We start from the raw sequence: 24,987 nt of genomic DNA on the forward strand, positions 1-24,987 counted from the left end.
AAAGAGGAAATCAAAAAATACCTAGAGACAAATTACAATGAAAACGTGATGATCCAAAACCTATGGGATGCAGCAAAAGCAGTTCTAAGAAGGAAGTTTATAGCAATACAAGCCTACCTCAGGAAACAAGAAAAATCTCAAATAAACAATCTAAACTTACACCTAAAGGAACTAGAAAAAGAAGAACAAACAAAACCCAAAGATATTAGAAGGAAAGAAATCATAAAGATCAGAGCAAAAATAAATGAAATAGAAACAAAGAAAACAGTAGCAAAGATCAATAAAACTAAAAGCTGGTTCTTTCAGAAGATAAACAAAATTGATAAACCTTTAGCCAGACTCATCAAGAAAAAGAGGGATGGACTCAAATCAATAAAACTAGCAATGAAAACAGAAAAGTTACAATGGACACCACAGAAATACAAAGGATCATAAGAGACTACTACAAGCAACTCTACACCAATAAAATGGACAGCCTGGAAGAAATGGACAAATTCTTAGAAAGGTATAACCTTCCAAGACTGAACCAGAAGAAACAGAAAATATGAACAGACCAATCACAAGTTACGGAGCTGGAAGTGTGATTAAAAATCTTCCAACAGGGCTTCCCTGGTGGTGCAGTGGTTGAGAATCTGCCTGCTAATGCAGGGGACACGGGTTCGCGCCCTGGTCTGGGAAGATCCCACATGCCGCGGAGCAACTAGGCCCGTGAGCCACAACTACTGAGCCTGCGCGTCTGGAGCCTGTGCTCCGCAACAAGAGAGGCCATGATAGTGAGAGGCCCGCGCACCGCGATGAAGAGTGGCCCCCGCTTGCCGCAACTAGAGAAAGCCCTAGCACAGAAACGAAGACCCAACATAGCAATCAAGCAATCAATCAATAAATTAAAACTTAAAAAAAAAAAAATCTTCCAACAAACAAAAGTCCTGGACCAGATGGCTTCAGAGGTGAATTCTATCAAACACTTAGAGAAGAGCTAACACCCATCCTTCTCAAACTCTTCCAAAAAATTACAGAAGAAGGAACACTCCCAAACTCATTCTACAAGGCCACCATCACCCTGATACCAGAACCACACAAAGATACTACAAAAAAAGAAAACTACAGACCAATATCACTGATGAATATAGATGCAAAAATTCTCAACAAAATACTAGCAAACAGAATCCAACAACACATTAAAAGGCTCATACACCATGATCTAGTGAGATTTATCCCAGTGATGCAAGGATTCTTCAATATATGCAAATCAATCAATGTGATACACCATATTAACAAATTGAAGAATAAAAAACATGATCATCTTAATAGATACAGAAAAGCTTTTGACAAAATTCAACACCCATTCATGATAAAAACTCTCCAGAAAGTGGGCTCAGAGGGAACTGACCTCAACATAATAAAGCCCACATACAACAAACCCGCAGCAAACATCATCCTCAATGGTGAAAAACTGAAAGCATTTCCTCTAAGATCAGGGACAAGACAAGGATGTCCACTCTCGCCACTACTATTCAACATGGTTTTGGAAGTCATAGCCACGGCAATAAGAGAAGAAAAAGAAATAAAAGGAATACTAATTGGAAAAGAAGAAGTAAAACTGTCACTGTTTGCAAATGCCATGATACTATACATAGATAATCCTAAAGATGCCATCAGAAAACTACTAGAGCTAATCAATGAATCTGGTAAAGTTGCAGGATACAAAGTTAATGCACAGAAATCTCTTGCATTCCTATACACTAACAACGAAAGATCAGAAAGAGAAATTAAGGAAACAATCCCATTCACCATGGCAACAAAAAGAATAAAATACCTAGGAATAAACCTACCTAAGGAGGTAAGAGACCTGTACTCAGAAAACTATAAGACACTGATGAAAGAAATCAAAGATGACACAAACAGATGGAAAGATGTACCATGTTCGTGGATTGGAAGAATCAACATTGTGAAAATGACCATACTACCCAAAGCAATCTACAGATTCAATGCAATCCCTATCAAATTACCAATGGCATTTTTAACAGAACTAGAACAAAAAATCTTAAAATTTGTATGGAGACACAAAAGACCCCAAATAGCCAAAGCAGTCTTGAGGAAAAAAAATGGAGCTGGAGGAATCAGACTCCCTGACTTCAGACTATACTACAAAGCTACAGTCATCAAGACAATATGGTACTGGCACAAAAACAGAAATATAGAACAATGGAACAGGATAGAAAGCCCAGAGATAAACCCACGCACCTATGGTCAACTAATCTATGATAAAGGAGGCAAGGATATACAATGGAGAAAAGACAGTCTCTTCAATAAGTGGTGCGGGGAAAACTAGACAGCTACATGTAAGAGAATGAAATCAGAACACTCCCTAACACCACACACAAAAATAAACTCAAAATGGATTAGAGACCTAAATGTAAGACCGGGCACTATAAAACTCTTAGAGGGGGCTTCCCTGGTGGCGCAGTGGTTGAGAATCTGCCTGCCAATGCAGGGGACACGGGTTCAAGCCCTGGTCTGGGAAGATCCCACATGCCGCGGAGCAACTAAGCCCGTGAGCCACAATTACTGAGCCTGTGCGTCTGGAGCCTGTGCTCCGCAACAAGAGAGGCCGCGATAGTGAGAAGCCCGCGCACCGCGATGAAGAGTGGCCTCCACTTGCCACAACTAGAGAAAGCCCTCGCACAGAAACAAAGACCCAGCCATAAAATAAATAAATAAATAAATAATTTAAAAAAAACAAAAAAAAACTCTTAGAGGAAAACATAGGAAGGACACTCTCTGACATAAATCACAGCAAGATCTTTTTTGACCCACTTCCTACAGTAATGGAAATAAAAACAAAAATAAACAAATGGGACCTAATGAAACTTAAAAGCTTTTGCACAGCAAAGGAAACTGTAAACAAGACGAAAAGACAACGCTCAGAATGGGAGAAAATATTTGCAAACAATGCAACTGACAAAGGATTAATCTCCAAAATATATAAACAGCTCATGCAGCTCAATATTAAAAAAACAAACAACCCAATCAAAAAATGGGCAGAAGGCCTAAATAGACATTTCTCCAAAGAAGACACACAGATGGCCAACAAACACATGAAAAGATGCTCAACATCACTAATCATTAGAGAAATGAAAATCAAAACTACAGTAAGGTATCACCTCACACCAGTTAGAACGGGCATCATCAGAAAATCTACAAACAACAAATACTGAAGAGGGTGTGGAGAACAGGGAACCCTCTTGCACTGCTGGTGGGAATGTAAACTGATACAGCCACTATGGAGACAGTATGGAGGTTCCTTAAAAAACTAAAAATAGAACTACCATATGACCCAGCAATCCCACTACTGGGCATATACCCAGAGAAAACCATAACTCAAAAAGACACATGCACCCCAGTGTTCACTGCAGCACTATTTACAATAGCCAGGTCATGGAAACAACCTAAATGCCCATCAACAGACAAATGGGTAAAGAAGATGTGGTACATATATATACATAGGAATATTACTCAGCCATAAAAAGGAACGAAATTGGGTCATTTGTAGAGACATGGATGGACCTAGAGAGTGTCATACAGAGTGAAGTAAGTCAGAAAGAGAAAAACAAATATCGTATATTAACGCATATACGCATATGTGGAATCTAGAAAAATGGTACAGATGAACCAGTTTGCAAGGCAGAAATAGATACAGGTGTAGAGAACAAACATATGGACACCAAACGGGGAAAGCAGGGGCATGGATGGTGGTGGTGGTGGTGGGATGAATTGGGAGATTGGGATTGACATATATGCACTAATATGTATAAAATAGAGAACTAATAAAACCTGCTGTATAATAAATAAATAAATAAATAAATAAATAAATAAATAAAAGAGAAGCCACCATAATGAGACGCCCACGCACCGCAACAAAGAGTATCCCCTGCTCGCCGCAACTAAAGAAAAGCCTGCACGCAGCAACGAAGACCCAACGGAGCCAAAAATAAAATAAATAAAATAATAAAAAACAAAAAAACCAGAAGTATAATTGATATGTTAAGGAGAAACAATGGAATTATAAAAATGCTCAAATAAAACCAGATAAAGCAGAAATAGAGTAGAAGACAAAACAAACAAAGAACAAAAGCAACAAATAGAAAACAATTACAAATATGGTAAATATTAATCCAACTATGTCAATAATCACTTTAAATGTGAATCGTCTGAATATACCAATTAAAAGACAAAAACTGTCAGACTGGATAAAAAGTTCAAGACACAAGTATATGCTGTCTACAAGAAACCGACTTTAAAGAGGGGTATTACATAATAAAAACATAACAATCCTTAATGTATATGCACCTAACAACAGAGCTTCAAAAACACATGAGGCAAAAACTGATAGAACTACGGGGAGAAACAGATGAATCCACTATTACAGCTGAAGACTTCAACACCCCCTTCTCAGAAATGGACAGAAAATGACAGATCCAGCAGGCAGAAAATGATTAGGGACAAAGGTGAACTCAACATCTTCCACCAACTGCATATAACTAACATCAACAGACTACTTCATCCAACAACAGCATTCAACAGAATACACATTCTTCTCAAGCTCACATGAACATTCACCACGACAGAGCACATTCTGGGCCATAAAACACACCTTAACAAATTTAAAAGAACAGAAACCATACAAAGTATGTTCTCAGATCCCAACGGAATTCTTTCTTTTTTGGCCGCGCTGTGCGGCTTGCAGAATCTTAGTTCCCTGACCAAGGAATGAACCCAGGCCCCCTGCAGTGGAAGCGCAGAGTCCTAACCACTGGACCACTAGTGGAATTCCTTGAAAGACACAATCTACCAAACAAAATTCACATAAGGAGAAATGGATAATGTGAATAGGCATATAAGCTATTAAGGAAATTGAATCAATAATAACTTTCTAAAACAGAAAGTATCAGGCCCAGACAGATTCACTGGTTAATTCTACTCAACATTTAATGAAGAAACTATACCAATTCTGTATAATCTCTTCCAGAAAATGAAAAGAGAAAACACTTCCTAACCCATTTTTTGAGGCAGCATTACCTTAGTATCAAAACCAAAGATACTACAAGAAAGGAAAGACCAATATTTCTCATAAAATAGATACAAAAATCCTCAACAAAATATTAGCAAATCAAATCCAACAACACATAAAAAGAATTATAAACCAAAAGCAAGTGGGATTTATCCCAGGTATGCAAAGTTGACTCTACATTCAAAAATTATTTAATGTGATCCACCACTTTAACAGGCTAAAGAGAAAAATCATATGGTATCAATAGATGCAGCAGAAGCATTTGACAACCTCTAATATTCATAACAAAAACTCTCAGCAAACTAGAAATAGAGGGGAACTTCCTCAACTTGATAAGGAACATGTACAAAAAACCTACAGCTAACATCAATACTTAATGGTAAGAAGCTCTAAGATTGCCTGAGACCAGGAACAAGGAAAGGATGTCCCCTCTCACCACTGCTTTTCAATACTGTACTGGAAGTCCTAGATAATGCAGTAAGACAAGAAAAGGAAATAGAAGGTAAAGATTGGGAGGGAAGAAATCAAACTGTCTTTGTTTGCAGATGCCCTCTCTGACTGGGGAACCAAGCAGGCAGGTTACTCTGGGATTATCAAATGCAAGCAAGGTAAACACAGAGGCCTGAGTCAGTTCACCTACTGCTGTGCCAGGCAACCACCTGCCCACAGAGAAGAAAACTGGCGCAGAGAGGAGAGGGACCGGCAGAAGCTCACACAGGGCACAGTGGCAGATACAGGCTGAGTCTAGGCATAGTCAGATGAGCATCCTAAACTTCAGAACAGCTGCATTCAGAAGCTGTTCAGTGTGTGCTGGGTAGCCCCAAAGGGAAATGCATACTCATTCTAAAAAGTTTTAGATTTTATCCTTTCTAAGGTGGGGATGAGGGGGAGAGAATAAAACTAACTGTGTATTAGTTTCCCCACTCTCTACAGGGCTGAGAGTCCACCCCTCTGACAGAACAGTTTAGAAATAAATAAGCAGCACATCTAATTACTGGCTCATACTTAAGGTTGTTACAAATGAACATTCCAGAACGTTGTCACAGATGTGCAGCTACCAGAGGCCTTTCTATCCTCTTTTTATGTGCTCATGTAAACCAAATGCAAACCCTTCCTTAAATTTATCAATATTACCTTTCATCTATTCTCACACTTCCTGATTTCAAAACTTACTACAAAGCTACAATAACCAACAGTGTGGTATTGGCATCAAGACAGACATTCAGAGGAATGAAATAGAATAGAGAGCTCAGAGATAAACCCTCATATACAGTGTCAGTTGATTTTTGATAAGGGTGCCAACACCATTCAGTGGGGAAAGGACAATCTTTTCAACAAGTGGTACTGGGAAAACAAGACTCCACACACAAAAGAATCGAGTTTGACCCTTAGCTAACACCATACACAAAAATTAACTCAAATGGATCAAACACCTAAATTTAAGACCTAAAACTATAAGACTCTTAGAAGAAAACATAGAGGAAAAGCTTCATGACATTGGATGTGGCAATGATTTACTGGATATGATACCAAAAGCACAGGCAATAACAAAAGGTGGAAGCAACTCAATTCTTGACGGAAGAATTGGATAAACAAAATGTGTTATCAACAGTGGGATATTATTCATCGTTAAAAGGGAAGGAAATTCTGATACATGCTACAACATGGATAAGCCCAGGCACAAAAAGGTAAATACTATATGATTCCACTTATATGAGGTATCCAGAGTAGTCAAATTCAGAGAGACAGAAAGTGGAATGGTGGCTGTCAGAGGCTGGGGGGAGGGAGAAACGGGGTTATTGTTTAATAGGTGCAGAGTGTCAGTCTGGCAAGGTGAAAACAATCCTGGAGGTGAATGGTGGTGATGGTTGCACAGCAATGTGAATGTTAGAACACTTAAACTATACACTTAAAAATGGTTAAGATGGTAAATTTTATGTTATGTGTATTTTAACACAATTTTTAAAACCTTTAATGTGGGAAAAGAAAAGCACAGGCAATAAGAGAAAAAAAAAAGACAAACTGGACTTCATCAAAATTTAAAACTTTGTACATCAAAGGACACCATCAATAGAGTGCAAAGACAACCTACCCAATGGGAGAAAATATTTGCAATCATATATCTGACAAGAAGTTAATACCCAGAATACAAAAAGAACTCCTATAACTCCACAACAAAAAACCAAACAACCTGATTAAGAAATATGCAAAGGACTTAAATAGATATTTCTCCAAAGAAGGTGTACAGATGGCCAATAAGCACATGAAAAGATTCTCAATATCACTAGTAACTAGCGAAGTGCAAATCAAAACCACAGTGAGATACTACTTCACACCCATCTGGACGGCTGCTATCAAAACAGAAAATAATGTGTTGGTGACGACATGGAGAAACTGGAACCCTTGTGCACTGCTGGTGGGACTGTAAAATGGTACAGCCACTATGGAAAACAGTATGGTCATTCCTTAAGAAATAAAACATAGAATTAGCATATGATCCAGCAATTCCACTTCTGGATATCTATGTAAAAGAACTGCAAGCAGACAATAAAACTCTTAGAAGAAAACATAGGACAAAAGTTTCATGATGTCGGATTTGGCAATGATTTCTTGGATATGACACCAAAGGCACAGGCGACAAAGGCAAAAAAACAGACAAACTAGAGTTCAACAAGATTTAAAAATTTTGTATATTAAGAGACACTATCCACAGAGTAAAAGAGCAACCCACGGAATGGGAGAAAATATTTGCAAATCATATATCTGACAAGGGATTAATATCTAGAATATACTGAGAACTCCTAAAACTCAACAAAAAACACCTGATGCCAAAATGGGCAAAAGATTTGAATAGACTTTTCTCCAAAGAAGATACACAAATGTCCAATAAGAACATGAAAGGATGCTTGAGATCACTAATCATTAGAGAAATACAATCAAAACTACCATGAGATACCACCTCAAACTCATTAGGATGGCTAGTGAAAAACAAAACACAAACAAAAACAGAAAACAACGAGTGCTAGCGAGGATGTAGAGACACTGGAACGCCTGTGCACTGCTGGTGGGAATATAAAATGGTGCAGCTGCTGTGGAAAACAGTATGGAGGTTCCTCAAAAAATTAAAAATAGAATTACCATATGACCCAGCAATTCCACTTCTGGGTATAGATAAACCCAAAAGAATTAAAAGCAGGGTCTCAAAGAGATTTTTGTATACGCATGTTCACAGCAGCATCATTCACAATAACAACATGGAAGCAACCCAAGTGTCCACTGATGGATGAACGGATAAGTGAGATGTGGTGTATCCATACAATAGTATATTGTTCAGCCTTAAAAAGGAAGGAAATTCTGCAGTACATTACAACACGGGTAAAACTTGAGAATATTATGCTAGGTGAAATAAGCCAGTCACAAAAAGACTAACAGTGTATGATTCCACTCATATGAACTTCCTAGAGAAGTCGAATTCATAGAGACAGAACGATGGTTGCCAGGGGCTGTGGGGGGGAAAGAATGCGGAGTTTTTGTTTAATAGGTATAGTTTCAGATTTACAAGATGAAAAGAGTTAAGGTAATGGATGGTGGTGATGGTTGCACAACCACGTGAATGTATCTCATACTATTGAACTGCACCCTTAAAAATGTTTAAGATGGTACATTTTATGCTATATTTTAACACAATTTAAAAAAGAAAAAAAACTGAAAGCAAAGATCCAAACAGACATTTGTACACCCATGTTCATAACAGCATTATTCACAATAGTCAAAAGTTGGAAACAACCCAATGCCCATTGATAGATGAATGGATAAATAATATGTGGTGTGTGTATATATATATATTGTTCTGAAAAGTTCTGAAAAGAAAAAGTTCTGGAAATGGATGGTGGTGATGGCTGTACAACTATGTGAGTGTACTTAATACCATGAAATATACACTTAAACACAGTTAATTTTATGTTATACATATTTCACCACAATAAAAAAATCATATCCTAGCTTCACTCAATAATTGCATTTGCTAAAAACCTTTTGAATTATAATCAGTATTATACTGTATATTAGTTACCACTTCTAGATGTGTATCATCCCAAATTATTAATTTTGCTTAAATTCAAATAGTAGTAAAAAAACTATTGACTACGTTGGGGTCATATAAAAGTGCCCTGGTGTTATCATGTCTGCAGGACTGTACAAGGACTGCCCCGCCTCCACGTGGCCTGGGGGACACCATGTCACCACCACCCTCTCGCCTTTCTCAAAGTGCCACCACACTTCAAATTCAGGCTCACAGATCACCAAGAAGGATTCTACTTTCTTCACAGAGGTCAGTCCTCACTCATTTGAGATTTTTTTCGCTGTAAAATATGTATTAGTAAAACATGTTTTGTCAAAAAGGAAAATTGCAGCTCTCATTCCTGCTGTAATTCCAGATGGGACAAAGTGTGCCGCCTGGGCAGTTCTTACAAAAGCCTTCCCCACCGTCCTGGGCGGTCCCCTGCCGGTCCTGACCAATGTGCAGCGCCTCCTTCAGCGATGTCAGGGACCAGCCCACACCCGCCGTGAGATGACACGGCGCGGGCTGCTGTGCCGATTAACTGATCATAGCACATTCAGGACACAGCTGCAGAGGGATGAACGTGATGGAACAACACAGACCAAGGGGACATCTGACTAGCGGTCACATCAGCTCCATCAGCCCTGGCAGCAAAAGCCAGACTGTCTTGGGCACCCGCTAACCCCACTGCCGTTCCTGCCGCCCTTACAGAGACTGCAGCCAACACAGGAACGTGCTGGTGAGCTCGTCACTTCAGCTCTAAACAGCGGAAAGTATTTCCAAAAATAATTGCTGGTGAGCTATAAGAGAAGTCCATTTTTATACTGAGCCGAAGTCAGCCTCCCTATAACATCCACCTATTTGACCTTGATCAACAAGTCTTCCATGGCAGAGCGTGGGCCCTGATGTAAGGGCAGGACTCTGAGACGTGGGATGGGGACACCCAGGTAGATGCACTTGGGAACCTCAATCTCATATTCTTCTCAACGCTCTAGGCCTGCAGAAGTGGCCCAGCCCCACTTGTTAGAAGCCACAGGACGCCCATACACACACACACACACACACACACACACACACACACACACACACTCACACACACACACACACACCCCTTGCTCGAAAACGACACACGGGCCTCACTGGGATGGGCACCTTTCATGACAATGCTGTTCTCCTCAGGGTCTGCCCCCTCCGCCCCTCCTGGCCATAAGACCTGTTCCTGGGATCAAATCTCAACACAGCACGACTGGGACCCACTGGGAAGAGAGACTGAACTCTGATGGAGCAGGAGGTGCCGGATGGAGGTGGATGGACTCCCAGCTGGACGAGCGCGTCTACGGGGCTCTGCACTTAACCCAGGTCAGGGGCCCGGACACGGCTCTCATGCACTGCTAGCACAGCTTAGAAGCTCGGCAAACACAAGGCCCATGTTAAACTCAGTGGAGATTGCAGAACTGCCGAGCAAACAGTGGACAAAGGTTTCAAAAGATGCAGAGAGGTGGGCCTGCTGGACGGGGTCTACCGTGTAAGAGCTGGAACCCCACGGCTGCCCCTGCTACTTGGGGGGGCTGGGAAGACACCCCACTCTCAAGGATGAGCTGGAACGAATGGGCTGGCAGGGGTGCGGGCACCACCCAGCAGCTCTGCGGTGGCTGTTCTCAGGGGGAGAGCTAATGGGGGAGATGCTTTAGCACTAGGCTTCCTGCAGCGAGGGGGACGACAGGGCCCTGGGAGAGCGGAAGCCAGGTGGCAGCACTCAGCCACCAGGAGCAGGGCAGGCGGGCGGGCTCACTGCAGTGGGCGGTGACTGTAAATGGTCAAATGGCTGGGCGGGGGGCTGGTATGCAGGCCCCACAGAGATGCAACTAGAGCAGAGGCGTTCCCAGGGGCAAGAGAGCTGCTGGGAGCCAACCAGGGTCCCGCCTCATGTATACAAACAAGGACACCACCACTGAGTGTGCGGCTCCAACGCAAAGTGGGCAAAGTGGCCGTCTCTGACCCGGTTTCCAGTCCCAGGAAGTGCCTGAGGGAAAGGCCAAGCCCCAGGAGAACGAATCTGTAACACCGACACAAGTGTGCGCTGCAGCAACGCCCCCGGTTCCCTCCGAAGGGACTCACAGTCACTCGCTTGAGTTACAGTACACGGGGGAAGGAAACTGTTCAAGGCTGGGAAGAGAGGGTCTGAGACAATGCTGAAACTCAGGGGCCCAGACCACCGGCAAGGTCCGCTACAGGGTCGGGGCACACCCAGGAGGGGACACCTGATGCCACATCTCCTCAGAATGCAGGGCACATCTGGAACCAGCAGTCATTACACCACGCCTGGTCCCCAGCGGACAGAACGCATGGGTCTGGGGTCCAAGGTACGGCAGCACGAGTGGCTCTGATCACCATCAATCCAAGAGACCCACTTGGGGAACGTGTGCTCCCAGCCCTGAAACTTTTGGCTCCATCTGTTTTGAGAGCCTGGCTCTAGGGGTAAAATGCTTCTACCATGGGACAAAAAAGGAATCTAAACTTAAAACCGCAGTCACCTCCTGATGCCAGCAGACAAGCAAGCAGAGAAGGGTGGTACTGTTCTGCAGGGGCAACCGGCCCGGATCGTGATGAGGAGGTGGGGAAGCTACTACATACTGGGGACAAAGAGGCACCTGTGTGGCCTTTAGGGGCCCCTTACATGCCCATAAGTGGGCAGATACACATCTTTCTCCTCTGCCCCATCCTGCTTCCTTCCCTCCCCTTCTCCTGAGAACACACCCTGAATCATCAAACACAATCTCCAGTTTCAGGCCCTGCTTCTAGAGAACCGAGACATCTCTGAACAAAGACAAGCGACAAGCAGGGAAAACCTTACAACTAACTTCACCGCGAAGGGCAAACTCACCTACCACACTGAGTGCTAGGGAAAACGTATGGGAAAACCGCCAACCACCCAACGGAAAAATGGCTATAGAAAGACACTTAAGAGATCTGACTCGACCATATGAAAAGATACACAACCTCACTCGTAAGTACAAACTGTGATGTAACAGACTACGACCACCAGGCTGGCAAAGATCAAAAAGCCCGCATGTACACTGTGTGGCTCCTTAGAGTGTGGATAAACAGGTATTCGCCCAGACTGCCAATGGTGTACACCAGCTTAAATCCCGCGTGAGGGGCAACCTGGAAATGTCCGTCAAGATAAAAAGTAACCTAGCCCTACACCCAGCAATTCTACTTCTGGAATTTATCCTAGAGGGTTAGTAAAATGTGTAACAGAGACAAATTAAATATGTATGAATAGATCACTGGTTACATAAAATATGGTACAGCCATTATAATGGGAGGGAAATGGACGAGGCAGCTTTATGTGCCCCAACCCACCAAGATATGTAGAGATATACTGTTGCGTGTAAACAACGAGGTGCAAAGTGTGCACTAGGTAATCATTTGGGAACAAATGCACGTGTGTGCTCGGATATGGACACACCGCCCGCGCAGGGACACACGAGAAACTGATGCCAATGGTTCTTTCCAGGGGCGGGGCGGTGGGGGGACTGGGGACCTCTCCTCACCAGGAATCTCCTTACCATCTGAATTTTGTACCATGTCCATAACCTACCTATTCAACTTTTAAAAATACAATAAATGAGAAATAACAAATCTTATCAAGAAGCATCTTGGGTTTGGTATCACACATGTGATTAATTACCCGCTGCTGCCCCCAGAATTAAAAGCCAGAGTGTCGGTTCACAGGTCCCGAGCCTGCACCCCTGCACCACCCTGGGCCTCGTGGGGTCGAAACCCTGGGAAGGATGCTTCTGCTTTAGAAAAGCCGGGTGAGGATTCAATGAGAAAATGTATTTAAAATGTTAAATAGTGTTGCCGTATAGGTAAGCATTCAGAAATGAGAAGCTACTGTTAAGTGCCTCTCACCTTCATGTTAGTAATGTTCATTCTGAATACAAAATACTTTCCATAAAGAACTACACTCGAGTATGCGGGAGGAAAAGCCTCCTCACCACTAGTGCATTGTGTTGTCGTCGCTGTTTTTATTTTTATCAAAGTGATACATGTATGAAGTTTAAAAACGTAAATAGTCCCCAGAAGTGTATAACAGAAAACAACGATCAGGTCCCAACCCAGGCAACCCTGTAAACTGCTTCCCAGAGGCAGCAACTCCAGGGTCTTCTGGATCTAGGGCCAACTTTCTAAGTCATGGTTTTACATTGCTACTGCCTGATTCATCAATCTAAGACATTAGCTGTTGATTTCCAGTTACGGCAGAGAAAGAGTTAACTCTCTTATATCACCACCCCCAACTTCTCCTTCCTTTTTTCTTACAATTTAGATAATTTACTACTTAATCATTACTTGGTGCTTATATCCTCCTGTTAGGTACATTCTACTTCACCACTGTGCCAAGAGGTAGTGAAATCACAATTTTGTTTATGCAGAGTCTCTAATTTTTTTTAACCTTTAATTCTAAGATAATTGTAAATGGCATACAGTTGTAAGAAATGATACACAGAGGTCCACTGTACCCCGCACCCTGTTATACCTAAGGTAACATCTCGTGATCACCCAGCATCACAACCACGATACTGACTACAAGGTCAGGTTCCAGAACATTCCATCACAAGGTCCCTCCCGCTTCTCTTTTACAGGCGCACCCACTTCCCACCCACCTGCTCTCCTCCTTAACCCCTAGCAAGCCCTATCTGTTCTCCATTTCAATAATTCTGTCATATCAAGAATGTTATACAAAGGGAATCATACAGTATGTAGCTTTGAGGATTGGCTTTTTTCACTCAGCATAATTCTCTGCAGATTCCTGGAGGGTGTTGAAGCAATCAGTAAATCATGCCTTTTTACAGCTGAGTACGGTTCCACAGTATGGAGGCACATCATTTGTTTCACCATCTACCCACTGAAGGACATCTGGGGTATTTCCAGTTTTTGCCAATTATGAATAAAGCTGCTTTTAATATTCATGTGTAGGTTTTTGTGTCAACACAGATTTTCATTTCCCTGAGATAAATACTCAGAGTGCAACTGCCAGGTCAGACGGTAGTTGCATGTTTAGTTTTCAAGAAACTGCCCACTTGTTTTCCAGAGTGGCTGCACCCTTCTACATGCCCAACAGCCATGCAAGAGTGACCCTCTGCATCCTCGCCAGCATTTGGTGTTCTCACTACTTATTTAACTTCAGTCATTCTGGTTGGTGTGCAGTGATGTCTCCGTGTAGTTGTAATTTGCACTTCCCTAACGGCTAGTGATGTTGAACATCTTCATGTGCTTATTCCCATCTGAATGTCTTCTTTGGTGAAATAAATGTCTCTTCATGACTTTTGCCCATGTTCTAATCAGATTGTTGGCTTTTCTACTATTGGGCTTTGACAGTTCTTTATATATTCTAGATAAAAGACCTTTGGCAGGTAGGTGGTTTGCAAATATCTTCTCCCAGTCTGTAGCTTGTGTTTTCATCCTCCTAACGGAGTCTTCTGCAGAACAAAAGTTTTTAAATTTGATGAAGTTCAGTTTACCAATCATTGCCTTTTTGATGTCAAGTCTAAGTACTCTGCCTACCCTGGGTCCTGGAGATTTTCTCTTAGGTTTTTTTCTAAAAGTGTTATAGTTTTACATTTTCCCTTTAATTCCATGATCCACTCTGAGTTAATTTTTGTATAAGGTGTGAGATTTAGCGTGAGGTTCATTTTTCTCTCAATGGGTGTCCAACGGCTCCAGCGCCATTTGCTAAGAAGACGGTCCTTCCACCGACTTGCTTTTTGCACCTCTGTCAAAAATCAGTTGGGTGTATTTGTTTGGGTCTGTTTCTGGGTTCACGATGTTGTTCCACTGATGACTGTGTCAGCCCCTCTACTGCTACCTCACAGTCTTCATTGCTGTAGCTCTAAAGTACATCTTGAAATCAGGCGGACTGATTCCTCTCTTTTAACTCTTCTTTTTCACACCGTTCCAGCTATTCTACTTCTTGTGCCTTTCCATATAAATTTTAGAATACTTGTCTATATCTACAAAATATCTGGCCGGGATTTTGATAGGAACTGCATCAAACCTGTATATCAATTTGGGGAAAACTGACATGTTAACTAGGTTGAATCTTCCAATCCATGTACGTGGTATGTCTCTCCACTTATTCAGATCTTTGATCCTTTCATCCGTGTTGTGTGGTTTTCAGCGTACAAATCCTATAGGTTTTGTTACATTTATACCTAAGCATCTGTATTCATGTCTGTAATTTATTTTTGCTTCGTGCTGCCTGACTTTGATATCAGGGAAATACTAACCTCACAAATGAGTTAAAAAGTGTTCCTTCTCCTTCTGTTTTTCTGGAAGAGACTGTGTAGAATTAGTGTTAACTCTTTAAACATGATAGAATTTTCCAGAAACCACCTGGGCCTGGAGACTTTTTTTATGGGAGTTTTCAAATTAGATATTAAATTCCTTTAATAGTTGCAGGACTACTCAAATGGTCTATTTACTGGTGACCCGTGGCAGTCTGTGCTCTTCAAGAAACTGGTCCGTTTGTTGGCTGCTGTCTGAGGATGCAGAGTCGCCTGTGGTGCTCTCATCAGCCTTTGATTCTTCAGGGTCTCTTGGCACTTGAAGGATGTCGTCACCTCCTTCTGGCCCCGTGGTTTCTGACGCGAAATCTATCATGCCATTTTCCCTACAGGTGAAGTGTTCTTTCTCACTGCTTTCAAGACTCCGTCTTTGTCTTTACTTTTCGGAACTTTCACTACGACGTGTCTTGGTGTGGACTGCTTCGGGTTTATCCTGTTTGTGGTGAGCTCAGCTTCTTGAACCTCTGAGTCTGTCTTTTACCAAATCACAGCAGTTTCAGCCATGACTCCTTTGATCAGCTCTTCAGCCCCACCCCACCCCGTCTCTTCTCCCTCCAGGACTCTGAGGACACAAATGTCAGAAATCTGCTCCAGTCCCACAGGGGGAGGGCAGCACACTCTGTTACCAGGTGGAGGGGCTGACTCCCCACTGGCCTCCGCTGCCACCTGGTGGGGGGGGGCTCCTCTTCCCTGCTGGACACGGTTGGCGTTCTGGCCCCCCAAGTGGCCCAGTGACACAAGGGGTGGTATGTGAGTCACACTGCTGCTGCCTGAGGGCAGAATTCCAGGCTCCCCACATGGTCTCCACTGACACCGCAGTTCCACTAGGGGTTCATCAGGGATAAAGCCCCAGCTCCCGACTCAGCCTTCTCTGCGGTGGGTGCTGGCCCCTACACAGTCTTTGCTGGTAGAGGCAGCAGCGGGCCCACAGGTTTTTCAGTCACATTTGGTTGGAACTGAGCAGGTATTGTAAGACATTTTCTGTCCTGCTAAGCTATCCCTTTCCTGGTCCTTTGGCCAGAGAGAGTGAATTTTGTTGGGATTCTGTGTGCACCTGTTGGCTGTTCTGGGTTGCCAGCTTCTTCAGTTCCAAGCCTGGGATACATGAGGAAAAAGAGAACCGGGGAACTCACCAAAGGGTCGCCCCCTTGGGTCCCAAGGTCCCTGGCTGGTCTGCCGTCACTCTACCTTTCAGAGTCTTCTTATGGTTGTTGCATATATAACGTCTAGGATTTTTAGGTGTACTTAGTGAGAAGAATAGGGAAAAATACGTCGACTCCCTCTTCCTGGAAGCAGAAGTCCGCAAACTTTAAATTTTCACGGTGTAATATGGGCCTGCCCTTCCCTCCACTTGCTTTGTTTTCAACATACAATTCTATCTTCCCAATTCTTCAGCAGCCTCTACTCCAACATATAAAACCATCCGTGTTCCCTTCTCCCAGAGCTGCTCTGGCCTGTTCCTCAGATTCCCGTCTTGGGAATTCCCTCTGCTCTTTTCCGTGCTTAGAGCCCCGGTTCTGGATCTGCGTCTCCCACCTTCCTGGTGCGTCCTTGCGCTCTGAGGCAGCACATCTCCCAGGAACCTCGCCAGAACGGGCTCTGAGGGCTCACGTTTTAGAAACCTGTCTGTCTGGTCATCATGACCAGAAAGGGACCCTCTCAATCTGAGAATCACGTCTGTTGGTGAATTCTGCAAAATGTCCTTCCATTACTGTCTTAACAACTTCCTCCCACTCTCCTCCATCCTTTCTTCTCATGAGTCAGAGATTGAACCTTCTGGATGGATCCTATAATTTTTTTCTCTCTCTCATCTTTTGTTTACTGATTTTTGATCTCCTTGCCTTTTGGTTATTCTTTCTGGGTGGCTGCCTTGACTTTATCTTTTGACCCCTCTAATGAATTTTTTACGACATATAATTAAGATCCTTTAATTCCAAAAGCTCTTGTCTCCACCTGTTATCCTGTTATCTCACAGTTAACAGTATTTCCTCTTATCTTTCTGACAACATTATGTATTTTTATTTTTCCCCTAGTTTCCGCACTGCTGCTGTTGCATTCACGTTTACGTCTCGTGTTTGTCCCGGGCTCTGTCTTTAGATTAAACGTCTTCCTCAAACGTGTACTTCTCCTTGACTGCCCACGCGAGAAGCCGTGTGCACGGGCAGAGGTGCAGACTGCCAGCTTCTCTCAGGCTGGCTGGGTGGTCACCCCAGGGTCATTCGAGGCGGCACTTCTGCGGGCTGTGTGGCTGCACATGAAAGCACTCCTGCGAGCATTCCCTTGTGGGAGAGGCCCGGGTGCAGGCCTGTCTGGAAGCCTGAGGGAAAGGGGGCTGGCAATTCTCACCGTTCCGGACAGAGGCTTTGACTTAATCTGCTCATCTTCACACTGGGTCTCTCCCCACCCTCCTCCGGGCCAGGTGTCCCCACGTCTAAAGCCCCCCCTAGCGTCATGTCTCTACCAGGGAGACCTCCCACCTCCCCCTGTGGCAGGCGAGAGCAAACCCCTCCCCGAAGCCCACACGGTGCTCCACGCCCCCCCAGCCCCCGGGTCCAGCTGGGCAGCTCCGCGTCCTCTGAGGGACGCAGGTCCAGCTCCGTGGGCTCTGTGAACTCGTTACCCCACCTTCGTCAGCTCCCTCTGCAAGTTCACGGGCCTCTCTCATCACCGCGGTCCCCTTTCCCATTCTCTCTGACCGCGCGGTTTTATTCATTTCCTTTCATGTAGTGTTTAGGGGAAGCACTGATAATACACTAGTGTGCGTCATGTGTACCCACAAGTGGGCACGGGCTTCGACAGGATTCAGGAGTCCGTGTCCCAGGCTGTGACAATGGCACACGGAACAGCTCTTAGCCTTGACCAAGGAACCGAAACACACGGCCAGCCTTTACGAGAAAGGAGGCAGCTTGCTACTGGAGAGAAAGCCAGAAATGGGGCCAGAAGACAGAGCCCTGGGGTTTGGGCACCCAGTTTATCAGACACACCACCGCAGGGGCACCACCGGGTGGGAGTCACCCGAGGTGTGAGTGGGGACGGGTCCCAGAACCGCAGCGTTTGGTGCATCAGGGGGCCTTTGCTGGCGACAGGCAGGCGGGTCCTGCGGCCGTGGACTTACCTTCACCTCCTTCTCGATATAGTCGCTCAGCAGTCTGTCGGGTTCGACGCGCTCAGGCAGGGACAGCACCACAGTGTGCAGGGGGCGCCTCTCTGTCACCTTCTCATGGGCTTTCTTATCTCTACTCTTTTCACCTTTTAGGAATACTCGTTTAAACGGCGACACAATTCCAGGCTGCAGGCAGAAACGGCAATGATTGGAGTTCATTATTCACAAAGGCTTTGCGCTGTACCCATGGCTAACAAGCGGAAGTGGCCAGAAGCACCACCACGGTCCCCGTGCAGACGGGCCGGCCACTGCCAGCCAGGGTGGGCCGGGACCAGTGCTGCCTCGGGCACCGAGGGGCTGGTCCCTCACCTGTTCATGGACACTTACAAGGTCAAGGGCCAATTCTCAAGGTGAGTAAACTCAGGAGGCGAGAAGGGGCAGGAAGGGGGAGATTCCCCCAGAAGACAAAAATGCAGCATTGGCTCTGAAGTGACCTCCCGGCTCCGCTGGGTCACTTCACTGCAGGGTCCTCGGAGAAGGCGGGGAGGTGTGGCCAGGGCTGTGGCATCAACAGGAAACTCAGCTCAACAGCCGCAAGGCCCGCCTCTTCCCTCTCCCGTAGGAACGCGGCACGCGCTCTGCTTTCCCCTCCCTCCGCCGGGGCCTTGGGGGCTCAGGGCGCTGACCAGCACCTGGGTGACCTCACCCCGTGGTCAGTGTCTAGAGGGGCCTGGAGGCCAACCCTGCGATCAAAGTAAACCTGCAGAGGGAGAGACAGGGACAGCGGGGAGAATAAAGTCAACCTCGCCTGCAGGCCCCAGGAAAAGGCCCAGGATTCCCTCCCTGCAGCTCTGCAAGAGCCCTCCAGGCCCTCCGCGGGCACAGATGTTCAGAGAGTCAGGCATGGGCACTGGGCACCTGCACGCAGAGGCCAAAGGTGACCGCTTCCAGTCACGCAAAGGAACGTAAAACCAGAGAATACAAGACGCCAACCTGCAGCCTCGGCAGGGAAACATCACCGAACACAGCAGCGAAACCCAACAGCGGTGACCCACACCAGACCGAGAAGTCACCTTCCATTGTCTTGTCTGTGATTCTGCAGCTCGCCTGCCTGGGCAGGACCCAACGCCAGACAGTGGCTGGGACCTAGGGCAGGCCTAGCTCTGAGCAACACTTACAAGAAACAAATGCCTATGTCACCAAACATGTACCAAAAGCTCTCGTTCCTGTTTCTCCTCTGCAAGGGGGAAATTCAGCCACGTGCCATATCCCACCCAAAACAATGCCTGTGAGGCGCCTCGGCAGCCCGTCAAACTCACAGATGGAGGATGGAGAGGGGCCCTAACTCCCTCACAAAGGCAGGTGAGGCCCCGGGGGTCTCCAGGAGATCCTGCAGGGCCCGCCGCACACAAAACATGCCCTCAGCAAAGTGAACCCCGGCGTTCCTCCTGCTCCTCCCAGCCAGAGTCCGGCTTTTCTCCTCTGCTCCTTGGCCTGCACTCCTCACCCCTGAGCACTTGGCCCCTGGAGAGCTGCCTTTTACCCCACTGATCCACGACAACTAATACTGGAGCACCCCTCCTCGCGCTGGATACCCACCGAGTTCCCACTCCCCATCCCAACGCAGCCCCTCGGCACTTCGTGCTGCGTGGGGGGCTGCGGGAATAATGCTGACGTGAGGCCCTCAGGGCTGGGGAGGATCAAAGCTAGACAACCACGTGCGTGTGGGGCTTCATTTACTTCTCTCTGCTCTTGTTCACATTTGAAATCGTCCGTAAGATTTTGTTTTTAAAGGATGAGTACAGTTCCTGCCTACAACTGCTTACACTTAAGCCGAGACAAGATAAAAGCATGAAAGGTTAAGGGAGACAAGACAATCAATCCCATCGTCATAAGGAGAGTATCATCTCCACAGTCTCAGGCGAACTACGGAGTGGAGAGAGGGGCCTCCTCGGAGGAGCCCGAGATGGCTGATCGCAGCCCTCAGACAGACCGCCCCCGGGGCCCGCTCAGGCTTCTTCCTCCTCGATCCCACAGGAGTTGTCAGCCCCAGCACAAATTCGGCGAGTGGAAGAGAGGGTGAGGCACTTCAGGTGAAATCCTGGGGCGGGGTCTGGACCAGGTGACCGCGATGTAGGGCTCACGTGGAAACGGTGGGCCACGGTCACCCACAATTTGCCAGACAAGCACCGATGGTAAAGTCTACACTGAAAGCAAGCGACACTGAGAAGTGAGTAATGTAAACATCACGCGTCACCAGCCTGTGCGCTGTACCCATGGCTAACAAGCGGAAGTGGCCAGCGACCTGCGGGCAGGTCAGGTCAGGCCCTGAACTGTGACTGCCGCTCCGGCTGGCATCCGAGGCGATCAATGGCACACACATGACTCTTCCATCCTGCTCTGCTTGACTGTTTATCCGCACTGAGAGCCTCCTAGTTCCTGTGATGCGAAAGGCACTGCCCTAGGGCGGTGGAAGTACCAAGACACGCAGCACAATGTTACACAGATGACCTACATCCGAAAGTGGCCGGAGTAAACATCTGCCCCTACACCATTTCTACCTGGTAAACCTCACGAAGTTCACTCTCCCAAATCATAACCAGCAGGGGCACAGCCCACGGTTGATCCTGAGCCTGATGGCGCGTGAGAACAGCCCAGCTCGACCTGATGGCTGCTCCACCTCGCTACTCCTCTACACCTGGGAGCAACAGGAAACCAGTTCTGAGACGAGGGGTTTGCCAAGGCCAGCCTCTTACCAAGAAGCCCGGGCCAAATCGCCAGGTCCACAGACCACACGCAGCCCATGCTGTTATTTTAACGTTGAGGGACGGGTCATACAGTCACAGCCCGCACGCAGAATCAGTCTGTGTGGCAAGGACCCAGAGCCCAAGTCCTGCAACCCACCTTAAGGAGAGACCCTGTGCCAGCCCACACGCCTCATCTGTCTGGCCCCTGCAGGCCAAGGAAACCAGGACGCCCACTGCAGACGCCTCCTGCTGCTCAAGGATCAGCTTTCCCGATGCTGGGCCCCACTCCGTCTTCTGCTGCCTTTACCTCTAGGGAGCCAGCACCCTACAGGGGAGCAGTAATGTGTCTGATGCCTGTGCCAGCCAGGCATCAGGAAGGCCCTGTGGGGGGATGAGACGGAAGTCCCACCCTCAAGGTGGTCACCGTCAAGCGGGGGGAGATAAGCCCAAAGCAGATGAACAGGGACTGAATCCACGATGAGAACTGCCAGCCAGGTGCCTCGAAGGTGTACTTTAGGGCCCAAATGCCCTGTTTTTAAAGGAGCTACCCTGGCAACGAGGCACGGCCCCGTGAGGCCCCGTGACGAATAATGGCGCCTGCCCTCCACTGCTCACAGGCTGGCGGAGGCGAGGGGAGCCGCCCCGGAACCCAGGCCGCACACAAGACCACCTGGCCAAGCGTGAACTTGGCATGACTGATTTGGAATCAGACACAGCTTCCCTAACTCAGTCCTCAGTGCTGCATACCCCAGGCATCATGTGCTTTTCTTTAACATCCCAAATAAGTTCAAGCGGTGGATGAGCCTCCCTAGAGAGTGGAATGTTGAAACCATTATGTAAAGAAATGCACCCCAGCAAACCTGCAGCTTTCCTCTGCTGCCTCGCCCCGTTTCAGCGCAGAACGGGGGCGGCTGCTCCACCCGAGGACAGCAGGCGTGTGACACAGGAGGTGCGTGCCCCGCTCCCGCTGCAGGAGCTGGAAAGTAGACACGGCTGGGAGCTGGGGGATGGCAGGCACGGTGGGGGCCCCTCAGCTTTTCCGGAAACACAATGAACAAGAGGGCACCTCAGGATTTTGGAGCCTATGCTGCTTTTAAACATGAAAATGTAAAAGAAAGTTCTGCTTGAAAAAAATAAACTGAGAACAATTAAGAATATTCTGGGGGGCTTCCCTGGTGGCGCAGTGGTTGAGAGTCCGCCTGCCAATGCAGGGGACACGGGTTCGAGCCCTGGTCTGGGAAGATCCCACATGCCGCAGAGCAGCTGGGCCCGTGAGCCACAGTTACTGAGCCTGCGCGTCTGGAGCCTGTGCTCCGCAACAAGTGAAGCCGCGGTGGTGAGAGGCCCGCGCACCGCGATGAAGAGTGGCCCCCGCTTGCCGCAACTAGAGAAAGCCCTCGCACAGAAACGAAGACCCAACACAGCCATAAATAAATAAATAAATAATTTAAAAAAAAAAAAAAAAGAATATTCTGGGACTTCCCTGGTGGCGCAGTGGTTAAGAATCCGCCTGCCAATGCAGGGGACACGGGTTCGAGCCCTGGTCCGGGAAGATCCCACATGCCGCGGAGCAACTAAGCCCGTGCGCCACAACTACTGAGCCTGCGCTCTAGAGCCCGCGAGCCACAATTACTGAGCCCATGTGCCACAACTACTGAAGCCCGCGCGCCTAGAGCCCATGCTCCGCAGCAAGAGAAGCCACCACAGTGAGAAGCCCGCGCACCGCAAGGAAGAGTAGCCCCCGCTCGCCGCAACTAGAGAAAGCCCACGTGCATTAACAAAGACCCAACGCAGCCAAAAATAAATTAATTAATTAATTTAGAAAAAGAATATTCTGACGCACAGAATCAGGATTCCATTAAACGACTGTGGATTCTTTAATTCACTGGAATAGCCTCCAAATCAATACAGAGTTTTAAAAAGTGGTTTTAGCCCGTGCAATTGTTCATCCTTCACTCAACAGGTATTTTCATTGAGCGCCCATGTTCATCATCACCGAAATGATCTTGCCATCTTTGACCCCAAAAGACAAAAGGAGCAATTTGGCCCCTGGAAGGAGCCCAACGCCAAGCACGCGTTCTCTTCGTGAATGGAGCCCTGGCACCGAGTGCCACCCGGCGTCCATCCGTGCCCGAGTCTCTCGTGAAGAAACGGCGGCCCTGAGTGTTGAAGGAACCAACCGAGGGTCCGAGGCACAGATCCGGGGAGGGGATGCGGGGCTTCGGTGGCCCTGTCCGGCGTCTTCAGACTTCTCACATGGCACACACGCTGCTTCCTAGAACTGTGCAGAACTTCTGAACTGGCTCAGAAGTGTTCCCTAGACGCTTATAGTATTCTTGCAATGTATTTTCCATCTTATGCTTGAAACAACTTTTGAAGTTGGAAACCTCAAATGTAGCTCTTCAACACACACACACACACACACACACACACACACACACACACACACAAACTCTGGCCCACTTAGCGCTTTCCTAGAGGAGGGGCCAGGGGCCAGGCTGGCCTTGGGTATTGTTAGATTAAAGCCTGACTTAGCATCTCACTTGGGGTGACCAGGCTCCGAGTAACTGCATCTCCTAAACAAATTCTCAGAGGCTAACTTCTCCGTCAGAGTGTCTGTTTATTAATTTACAATAAGAAATGCATGTGCTGAAGGAACCAGCACAACTGCTCATGGGACAGTGGCCTCTACTTGCGGACCAAAGTGAATAATAAGGTGACATACACCAAGTCACTCCACGTGCACAACGCTCAGCCCAGCGCGTTCTAGAGAAAGCGTGTGGCAGTGAAGGAAGGAAACCCGCACTGGGCACCCCGAATGCCTCGGTACGGTGTTCACGCACCCTTACCTACTCCTTTAGTTAATAACACAAAACTGCCCCAGAACAAGGGCTTCAAGTGCAATGCCCTGGGGTCCTTCAGTTCGGCATTCAGCAAACGTCTAATGGGCACTTGGCATGTGCCCGGCACTGGGGCTGCACCTCGAGGGACCCCCTTCCCTGCCCCAGGGCCCCTTCTGCTGAGCAGGGGGGGCGGGGCGAGGGGCCACTCGGCGGGGATCAGGCTCCGCAGGGCTGCGGGACGGACGACACCAGGGAGAGACACCGGGGAGAGACACCAGGGAGAGACACCCAGGCCAGAGCGTGGGCCACGCAAAGCCACTGTCCAACCGTCCAGCTGGGCAAGGCAGCGGCTACCCCCCAGATTCACCCCCGCCCAGGTGCACGAAGCACCCCGACAGATCCTCTCCTATAAGCGCCACTGTTTAAAACTGCATCTCAACGTTGCCTATCTTTTTTTTTTTTTTTTTTTTTTTAACGTTGCCTATCTTAACTCCAACTCCCTGTAACGCAAGTCAACAGATTCACTATCTTTTGAAAAAGAAAGTTAAGTACTTAAGCGCCTACCAACAGAAAAAGAGCCTTTCTTACGTGCCGCAGAGGCCCAAATAAGGAGGACGACACAGCCCGCGCCCCAGGACCTCCTACAGACCTCAAGTTCCCCATCTCAGGACTAGGCGTGAACCTGACCTCCCCCACGGCAGCGGTTTGCTCTGGTGACACACACCGCGCCTGACTGTCCATGCGGCGGCCGAGGCCACTCCTGCCGGGCACACAGCGCCCCTCATCCTCCCTCAGGCGTCACGGGTGAAATTC

At 46.9% G+C, this 24,987-nt stretch overlaps 1 protein-coding gene across 5 annotated transcripts in view; it reads right to left on the reverse strand.

Annotated features, from left to right (window-relative positions):
* CCM2 (CCM2 scaffold protein) overlaps positions 1-24,987 on the reverse strand; it is a 61,785-nt gene that overhangs the window by 16,959 nt on the left and 19,839 nt on the right. For 3 of the 5 annotated variants that reach the window (XM_082471558.1, XM_082471557.1, XM_082471559.1), the window contains one exon: positions 18,597-18,770. The exons of the other annotated variants lie outside the window; for them this stretch is intronic. In XM_082471558.1, coding sequence (XP_082327684.1) covers positions 18,597-18,770 — 174 coding nt within the window. The remainder of the gene's footprint in view (positions 1-18,596; positions 18,771-24,987) is intronic. 5 annotated transcript variants of the gene reach the window in all.

The sequence above is a fragment of the Balaenoptera physalus genome (assembly GCF_965194825.1).
Source record: "Balaenoptera physalus genome assembly, chromosome: 8".
Taxonomy (NCBI): domain Eukaryota; kingdom Metazoa; phylum Chordata; class Mammalia; order Artiodactyla; family Balaenopteridae; genus Balaenoptera; species Balaenoptera physalus.